At 41.3% G+C, this 9904-nt stretch overlaps 1 protein-coding gene across 1 annotated transcript; it reads right to left on the bottom strand.

The window, feature by feature from the left end:
* Window positions 1-4068: 4068 nt before the first annotated feature.
* On the bottom strand, window positions 4069-6762 carry LOC119502262 (hydroxyacid oxidase 1-like). The gene is made up of 3 exons (XM_037793134.1): window positions 6384-6762; window positions 4527-4596; window positions 4069-4329 (listed from the first exon to the last, which is right to left on the bottom strand). Exons 1-3 carry the CDS (start codon window positions 6486-6488, stop codon window positions 4262-4264), a joined length of 243 nt encoding a protein of 80 aa, XP_037649062.1. The 5' UTR covers window positions 6489-6762; the 3' UTR covers window positions 4069-4261.
* Between the last annotated feature and the right edge of the window lie 3142 nt (window positions 6763-9904).

Here is a 9904-nt window from a genome sequence, read left to right as displayed (position 1 = left end):
ACAGAAAGAATGAGCTAAAATCTGAATTCAGTCGAGGCTTCACTTAAGTTTCTCAACTGACTACAAACAGATTAAGTCTGGATTGTGTTGGAAAGTCGGCACCTTCATATTTTATATAATGTTTGATGTCAAATAAACAAACAGAACTGATTAACATGCATACTCTAGATTTTATATTCACTAATCATGTACGTACAGGAAAATTCCAGTTGTATGTGTGACTCTGCTAGTTTTCACGTAACATGACTGAACACAGACACATAAAGTCTCCCGTGGAGCTTCTTCCCCTCAGAAATCAGTGTTGAAGCGGTCGATATCACCACCGTTCATGTTCTGTTGTTCCTGCACAAGCAAAACGTTCAAACCTTTTGTATGGTATTTGAATTGTATATTGAAAGAAACATCAATGTAAACAAATGTAACTCATATGACAATATAATACATTTTAAAATTGTGCTTCACATTGTACAAATTGAGCAATAAAATGTGTCATTTCTGGCTACCATCTATGTTTGGATTATGAAAAAGAGTTGCGCAGCTGCAACGCAGGAAAATGGCTTGAATTATTTTGTATTGTGCAACAGGCAGAATCATTTTTCATCCAGATATTCAGAAGAATTTTATTTGTATAACTCTGTAAAAGAAAACAGAACAGAAAAAAATACTTACATTTTATACTAAATAGATTTACTGTATTAACTATTAATTATTGTGCATTTATAAGTTTTTAGTCTGCAAAAGAAAACAGAACAGAAAAAAATAGTTCAGTTTTATACTAAATAGATTTATTAACATGATTGAAACATAAAGCTGAGATCTCTCCATTCCTGCACCACCATGTTCTTGTTTGGTTGGCTTCGGCTATGTTACTAGATTAGGTTTTACACCCTTCATTCACCACACAACCACTCATCCATCTGCTGACAAACTGATAACACTGACTCACACATCTCATCACCTCACTGTGGTTTTTTGGTTATTGTATGTTTAGTAATAAATCTGTACACCTTTCAGTTTAAATCTGTGTCTCTGCCGTCTCTTGTCATGGCTCATGAGCCGGGTCATGACACTCATAAACACATCAAGTTAAAAAGCTGATCTGTGTGTGTAATTTCTTTACACATTAAACTGTATTGTATGTTGTATGTTAATTGTAACTTCCTTTTTCATTTACAGTATCTAAACTCAGTCCAACTGAAATTTGAATTCTTTCTCTTTGTGAGAAAATAAAAATTCTACCATATAAACCAGGGGTTCTCAGCCTTTTGTAACTTGAGGCCCACGTCCGATTGTTAAAATAATTCCGAGGACCACTTTCCCAAATAAATGACAAAGTTGGCTATAAATATGTGTTATGCCACCGTCAGGTGTAATGACCCACATAAATATTCAGTTTACCCTAACCCATCACTGCCTGCCATTATGAATCCAAACTATTCAGGGTCATATTTCCTCATCACACGCTTTGGAGCTTTTACTGGTGCAGGGTTGTCTCCAACATCACTTTGCGTTTTAAAAAATGTTCCATTTTGTGACACTGCATCCGAGACATATACGTCTGTGAAGGGGAGGCTCGTGGGTACCTATAGAACCCATTTTCATTCACATATCTTGAGGTCAGAGGTCAAGGGAGCTCTTTGAAAATCACCATGACAGTTTTTCCTTGCCAAAATTTAGTGTAACTTTGAAGTGTTATTTAGCCTCCTTCCCGAAAAGCTAGCATGACATGGGTTGGACCAATGGATTCCTTAAGGTTTTTAGTTTCATATCATTCCAGTATCCTTCCTCTAGCTTTAAAACCCGCCCTCTACAACCTCTGAAAAACAGAATAGAGGCCGTCGGATTTTGAAGAGGTTAATCAGTACCTCCGCGGCCCACTAGGTGGTGCTCTGAGGCCCACCAGTGGGCTCCGGCCCAGTGGTTGAGAATACCTGGTTTAATCTATTCCTAACCATATTTCTCTGTTTTTGGTTTTAGTAAGGTGATTTAAAAAATACACCACACCACTTTCCCATCATGACCTGCCGCAGATGCTTGGCTCACATGATCGTAACGTGATAGGCCAGAGGTCGGATCAGTTCCACTGAGGGTCCGTCTTTGGTATCCCGGACTTCAGGTGTGAATCTGAATCTGACCAAGCCAGTTTGAGCAACCAGATTTATTTGTTTTACTTGACTTGAATTTTTAGATCTGAATTAAACTGATTGAATTTAATAAATTTGATTATAGTTTTTGAATATATATAATACCAGGAACACTGACCATAAATAGTTCCAAATATATATTCACCAAAACTGATAGCGTACTTTTGAGAGTAAACTCTGTGTTAACTGTCACAGCCCCTGTGAGCTGTATATCAGGCTTCTGCTAATGCAGGACACACAGAGACCTCTAGTGTCTGTTTCATGTTGTTACACCCAAATGAGCCAGGAACATTATTATTCCCAGATATATACACACACACACGCACAAACATACGCACACACACACACACACACACACATATATATATATATAGGAGGACAAAGAGTCTCCCACTAATTTCACTTTCCTTCTCTTCACAAACATGTCCTGTTATTAAAACTGTTCTTAAACATGTTAACTCAGCATAACATATCAATTAAAGTAGAAATTAATTTGCATTAAAAATCAGTTTTCTTAAGTTTATTCACAATTAGGTTTTATGCCTCACATCATATTTAATTGGCGTCGCATTAAAATGCTGGCTCCGAGGCAAAGGATTTCTCATTTGTTAAACGCCTGTTGCCTCGACTCCTTCTCTCCTCACATCTCTTCCTCGATTCCTCCGCTCGCATCTCCCGCGGGCAGGACTAAGACGCGAGGAGAGGAGCCGAGGAAAGGAATCAAGGATGTACAAACTGCGAAATGAGAAAGGCTTTCTAACTTTGTCTACTTTATAACATTACTCATCCAATTTGTTAGCTTCGCTCGCCATCACACGAGAACATCTCCTCTCCGTCACTCCATACACCCGATCACACAGGAGTATCATGATCTTTCAATCAAGTTCAGCTAGAGGCGGGACTTGACCCCCCTGATCCCTCTTTACTTGGTAAAATAGAGCGCTGAAGGGAGGACATATTTTTAGAGGGCCAACCCAGAAGTTAGCATCGCCCAGGTTAAGCTTGTGTTAACCACAAACCTAATTTCATTAATCTAACCTTTGAGACGAGGAAACCGGAAGCGCTCAAATGCTCATCTCCAGGTTTTAGGACTCATTCCTACAGCACTCTATAAGGACTGTAACATTATATCTACCTCCGCCAAGGCCGAAGGCATAGGAAGGAGGTTATGTTTTCACCGGCGTTTGTTTGTTGGTTTGTTTGTTGGTTTGTTTGTTGGTTTGTCCGTTAGCAGGATTACTCCAAAAGTCCGCAATGGATTTGAATTACATTTTTTGGAGGGGTGGGCTGTGGCACAATGAACAATCCATTACATTTTATCATGATTTTGATCATGATCCGGCTTCGGGAATTTTTTTTTAATAACTCCGCTCAGCCTGTGCATTAAAACCACAGGGTATAACACATGCGCAGTGTAACTGATGACGCATTCATGACGCATCACCCAACCTCTTTCCTTCTGCCAGCAGAGAGGGGGACAACTGTAGATTGGCCGTTTTTTCACATTAAACTCTCTGAAATTACAGTTGAGTTGGACCAAAGCACGCTTGGTGATTGTTGGAAAGAGTAACGACGACGGTTTAGGTGAGTTTTATTTTGTTTCTGTCCAGTTTGAATGAAGTGTTTTACGATGCTCCGCTACGTACAGCTGATCTCAACATAAACAAAAATACACGTGGATGATGGTGCAAGCTGAACGGAGAGGGGGGGTGGAGGTCTGCGCTCTCCGAGTGCCATTCTAGTATTGATACCTATTTTAACCCTTTATTGTCACAGGAACAATGACATGGTAACCATTACTATTGGTTGAGTTCACCTCTTCACACAGTCAGCACAACAGCGGATCACTTTTCAATGCTTTGACACCAAATACATTCAATGACCACATCTTTCAAAGTTCTTGAAATTATTTTTAATTCACTTACTTCAAGACTTTGACCAGTATTACACCACAGTCTTACATTAGAATTGATGATGTGCTATTTTCAGTAGAACCAGTGGTAGCAACACATTTTAACAAACAAGTCTGAATACAATAATTAGTAAATGAATTTGACGATTGTCCAGCGATCAATCAAGAATGTATCGTCATGTGATTCCAGCAGCAGATTCGTCTCTCACATCCTGGAGGTGAATTCCACTCTCCTGACCAGCGACCTGCTCACCTCAGATACAGAACGACAACCTGCACACACACGCACGCACGCACGCACGCACGCACGCACTCACACACACACACACACACACACACACACACACACACACACGCACACACACGCACACACACACACACACAGAATGGAGAAAAATAGTTGATAGGTGGGAAATACATGCCCTGTGTGTGTGTGTGTGTGTGTGTGTGTGTGTGTGTGCGTGTGTTACCTGACAGGGCCATAGCCAGCCGCAGCTCCTCTTTCAGAAGTTCCAGGATCTCTTTGACTCCCTGTTCCCCCTGGACACACACACACACACACACACACACACACACACATAACAAGTTGTGTGTCACATTATAGAGTGTAGTTTTGTAAATTGCATTTAAATAGTCTGAGGTTTTTAATAATTAGTCCAAAAACACACATATTCACCGGTCAGCCATAACATCAGGACAGCATGGGCACCCTGACCGGTCTGCGGCTACGCAGCCCCATACACAACAAACTGCTCCTCACTGTGTGTTCTGACACCTTTCTATCAGTACCAGCATTAACTTTTTCAGCAGTTTGAGCTCCAGTAGCTCTTCTATTGGATCGGACAACACGGGCCAGCCTTCGCTCCCCACGTGCATCAATGAGCCTCGGGTCTGACCCTGTCGCTGGTTCACTGGTTTTCCTTCCTTGGACCTCTTTTGGCAGGTCCTGACCACTGCAGACCGGGAACATCCCACAAGAGCTGCAGTTCTGGAGATGCTCTGACCCAGTCGTCTAGCCAGCACTATTTGGCCCTTGTCAAAGTCACTCACATCCTTACGCTGGCCCATTTGTTCTGCTTCCAACACAAAGTTCAAAGTTCAAAATGTTCACTTTCTGTCTAATATATTCCCCCCCTCACTGCCAGGTGCCATTGTAACGATATAGTCAATGTTATTCACTTCACCTGTCAGTGGTCTTAATGTCATGGCTGATTGGTGTGTATTCAGTGTGTAGGTGAATTTCAAAAAAGCAAATGTAAATTCAATTTACATTTTCAAAAATCGGAAGCGTTCAGTTTAAGTTCTGCACACACAAACAATTCAAATAGTTTGGGATTATGGTAGCCAGGCGGCAACCTGAAAAGTGAAGCCAATGCTGAAGTGCCTTAAACCTGCATTCTCTCTAACAGCCAGCAGGGGGCGACTCCTCTGGTTGCTAAAATAAGGCAGATGTGTAGAAGTCTGTGAGAAAGTGAGCCTACTTCTCTCTTGATTTATTACCTCAGTAAACATTGTAAACATGAGTTTATGGTCTGAATCACTAGTTTCAAGTCTTCTTCAACACAGCATGATGTTCATTTAGTAAATTATGGTCCCATTTAGAGTCAAACAGACCATAAAGCAGGGGATAGATTGGTCCAGGAATGACTTATTTTTGTAGGCCAACCAGGAAGTTAGCATCGCCCTGGTTCCCTCGACAAAAAGCCAATGGGATTGTTCCATCGGATTTTAGATTATTACAGAAAACAAACGTTTATGGTACGTTTTGTTCCATAAAATTATCTTTACAAATGAACACCACTAGTGTTAAAAAGCTAACGTTAGGCTATAAACGAACTACAACACGGTAGCATGAGCGCAAATATACACAACGAGTCGGCGTAATGATGTTCAGTAGCCTCATTTAGCCACTTGTTAGCAACCGCCTTTTTTAAGACACGTAAAAGCTTCAAAATTCACGAGTGGGATATCTACTGATGTATTTTATGTCGTAGAACAAAACATTAAAATCTCTTCAGCTTGTGTTAACCACAGACCTTATTTCAGGCATGTAACTAAAAAAGATTAAAAAAGAACTCCTTCTAGACGAGGGAACCGCAAGTGCTAAAATGCTAACTCATTTTCAGGTTTAGGACTCAGTCCTGCACCAATCTATACTTTAGGGCGTGGCTACGTTGTGATTGACAGGTCGCTACCATGGCGTTGTAGTAGATTGTAGCATTTCTCTACAGATATGGCATCAGAATGATTGGAGTTGGGACTCTCAGCCCCCCCCCTGCCTCCTGATTAAACGCCCAATGAGACTGTAGATGAGAGTGGTGCTTCACCTGACAGGCGAGGCCCCACAGCACTGGTCGGCCGACGAAGACGGCCTTTGCTCCCAGAGCTAAGGCCTTTAGGACGTCCGTCCCTCGCCGCACTCCTCCGTCCATGTAGACATCACAGCGACCCTGCACTGCCCTCACCACCTCCTCCAACACATCGAGCTACACACACAAACACACACACACTTACTTTACTTCATATTTATACCGTCACATCAAGTACATTTAAAGGGTGTCTGGTGATATTCTATGTTGATCTTATAATCAACAAACCCCATGAAAAAAAAAAAAACACTAACAAGTAGGGTCTTATATATCATATTCCTCTGTGACATAGAGCTCTTGCCTCAGACATCAGACATATCAGAGAAGGATGACACTGTCTAGTACCTGGTATTTCATACAAGTGTGTGTGTGTGTGTGTGTGTGTGTGTGTGTGTGTGTGTGTGTACCATTAAGTACTCCTTTCACAATCACAGGTAGGTGTGTGTGTTTTTTTAGCCACGTGATGTCGTCTCAACAGAGAGTGGGGTCTATTGCTTTTGCAACATAAACAGCCAAACCACTATCATTGCCATAGTTCCCCTCAGAGAAAGCCAGCGAGGCTGATGAGAAGTTAGACATGCTGGACACACACACACACACACACACACACACGGAGAGAGAGAGAGAGTGAAGAGTTAGAGTCGGATACACACTGAAAATGTGGGAAGTGATTACATGTTCCTCTGCTGTTGCTGTTTGGTTCCTACCTCAGGTGTTGGGGCAGTTTAAACTTCATTCAGTTCATTCCTTTCTATGTTATACTATACTCTTGTTCCTTTCTATGTTATACTACACTCTCAAGTTCAATTCTGTGTGATACACAGAAGGCACTGCCTACCCTAGTCTATTAGCAAAAATTAAATTATTCAGTTAATGTTAAGTTTATTTTTCGATTTTAAATACCTTACTATTTTTGAAGGTGTAAAGGTTTGAATGTGGCAGCATTTGGTGCTTTTCATAGCCTAATAATAATGACTCAACAACATCACCATCTTCTGGCCAGGCAGAGGCTGCACAAGCTATTCAGCCTTGCGTTGTATGCTAGCCCTGCAGTAATGTAGCCGTAGCCCTGCTGTGCCTTTCCCTGCCTGTCATATTATCGTAAGAGTGTGGTTTGCTCATGCGCAGTCAGTTCCCATATAGTTTGATATGTACGTAAAAAGGCAGATCGCTATGCTGCCTTTGAATGCAACTGTACTATGCCAGTGCTGTACTTCTACGTTCATGATGCTTTTGTGAATTGACACACACCCTCCCGGCCGCTTCTTCTTACGTACAGCAAGTTAAAGCGCGGGCTCACCGACATCGACAAGATGACACAGCTATCGCAGCTAAAGCAGTTTTCACGGCTTTCTTTTGAAGAAAAGCGTCAACTTTTAAGTGTCGGGAGACCAACGCCTGACCTAGTGGATCTTACCAAAGGAAGGGACAGAAAATTGTTCGCACTTTTCAAATTGAATGGTACAAAAGGAAGGATTGGATCTGTGGGTGTGCTACACTGAACAGGCTGTTCTGTTTTCCATGTTTGCTGTTTGGCGGTACCACCGACAATGTCTGGACCAATGCAGGATTTTGTGACTTGAACAACTTCCCCTGTGCGATAGCCAAGCACGAAAAGTCGGTGGTCCACATTCAGAGCCAGATTGCGCTGAAAACATTTGGACTCAACAGAATCGACCATGCTTTGGATGAACAACGGCGGCTGAGCGTTAACATCCACAATGAGAAGTTAACAAAAACTAGAGAAATCCTAACAACTCTCATAGATGCTGTTTCCTTGGTAAACAGGAACTAGCTTTCTGTGGGAACAATGAGAGTGCAAGTTCCTCAAACCGGGGGAATTCCATTGAACTGTTGCACCTGGTAGCCAGCAAGGATGCTAATTTAGTCTCCCAGTTGGCATCATCAACAGTGTTTTCCAGCATGTCAAACAGAATCCATCCACCTCACGGCGATTACCTCATTAACGTTATGGTTCCCTTATAGCATTGGGATTAAACGTGAAATATTGCCAAATAGGTGCGTTTGCTTTTCGCTTCGACAATAAATCCTCTGCCTCCTGCTCCTACTACTCTGAGCTGATGGACCAGATGCGTTCACGGTCAGTATGTAGCGTCCGTCGTCTGACTAGCGATTGATAACATGCCGCTGATACGCCAAAATGAACAAAATGGGTCAATTCATTTTATTTATTACTTTAAGGCTACATGCCTCTGTTTTTTGTAATGTTCAAATGTTTTTAATAAAAGAGTACGTGTTGAATTACAGTACAGGGGATTTATTGTTTTTGTTTTGTTTGTTTTTTACCGTGGTATCGAATTGGTATAGAGATTTCTGGTATCATGACATCCCTACTAGTGAGTATTTAAGGCAGTAGGATGGTGTGTGTGGGATCGAGTCAACATAAACTACATTGTGAGTGTTCACGGTGATGAAGGAACGTTCTCACTAATGTGTTTTAGTAGATTTGGACCACAATAGAGCTCAATGGCACAGAGGAAGAAGATATATCAGGCTTTGATACACACACAATGCTTCTTAATAGAATGAAAACTATAAAATATTACAAAATGTATACTTTACATTTCCAAGATAATGGATCCAAACACAATCACTCTGGTAACACAGCCGTGAGCTTGTGACAACTGTTTTCATCTGAAGGAGACACATCAGAAGTCCACGAGCTCCACATTCAGAGTTAAAAGCAACCAAATCTATACTTAACAAGAAATGCACACATGTGGAGATTGGGTTGGATTAGGGGCCACCAGATACCAATCACTGTAAATATACTCCAGCACACTGACATCTGTCACATCTTCAGCACTTCAAAAAGAGGGAAATCTGTCTCCAGAGAGACGGACAGCCTAACAGATGTCTCCACACAGATATCATCTATGTGGGTTATTAAGAAAACACTGGAGAGTTGAAGTCAGTTCCTCTCATGACGGGCTGTAGCGCAGGCTTCACCGGAACGTGATGCAATAAAAACTACTTCATCTCAAATCCAACTGCACGTGAAGCCCTGCTTGATCATCATCATTATCACCATCATCACCATCATCATCATCACCACCCAGCAGCCCTCCCTGAACCAGAACTCTGTCAACTTCAGTTCAAACACACCGGATCAGTGAGGAAGGTGACACAGTTTATGGTCTAAGTATATAGTATATAAGTCTAATGCAGTGAGGGCCAGAGTGCAAATGTACGACGGAGTATTTGGACCATATTGAGGGAAAAAAAATCAGAGACTTACAGAATAAAGTCATAATATTGTGAGAAAAAGTAGTAATATTACAAGAATAAAATCATAACTTAACGAGAAAGAAACGTCGTTAATATTACGAGAATAAAGTCGTTATATTACGTGAATAAAGTCATAACTTAACGAGAAAAAAACGTTAATATTACGAGAATAGAGTCATAACTTAACGAGAAAAAAAAGTCATATTACGAGAATAAAGTCATAACTTAAC

This window comes from Sebastes umbrosus, chromosome 14 (assembly GCF_015220745.1).
Source record: "Sebastes umbrosus isolate fSebUmb1 chromosome 14, fSebUmb1.pri, whole genome shotgun sequence".
NCBI lineage: Eukaryota > Metazoa > Chordata > Actinopteri > Perciformes > Sebastidae > Sebastes > Sebastes umbrosus.
This window is presented reverse-complemented; position numbering and strand designations above follow the sequence as displayed.

Excerpts from the sequence above, each read along its gene's own strand:
- LOC119502262 (XM_037793134.1), bottom strand. The coding sequence starts at position 6,488 with ATGGACGGAGGAGTGCGGCGAGGGACGGACGTCCTAAAGGCCTTAGCT. Across the intron at positions 4,597-6,383 it reads TGTGGGGCCTCGCCTGTCAG|GGGGAACAGGGAGTCAAAGA; the intron begins GTGAAGCACCAC and ends GTGTGTGTCCAG. Across the intron at positions 4,330-4,526 it reads GCTGGCTATGGCCCTGTCAG|GTTGTCGTTCTGTATCTGAG; the intron begins GTAACACACGCA and ends GTGTGTGTGCAG.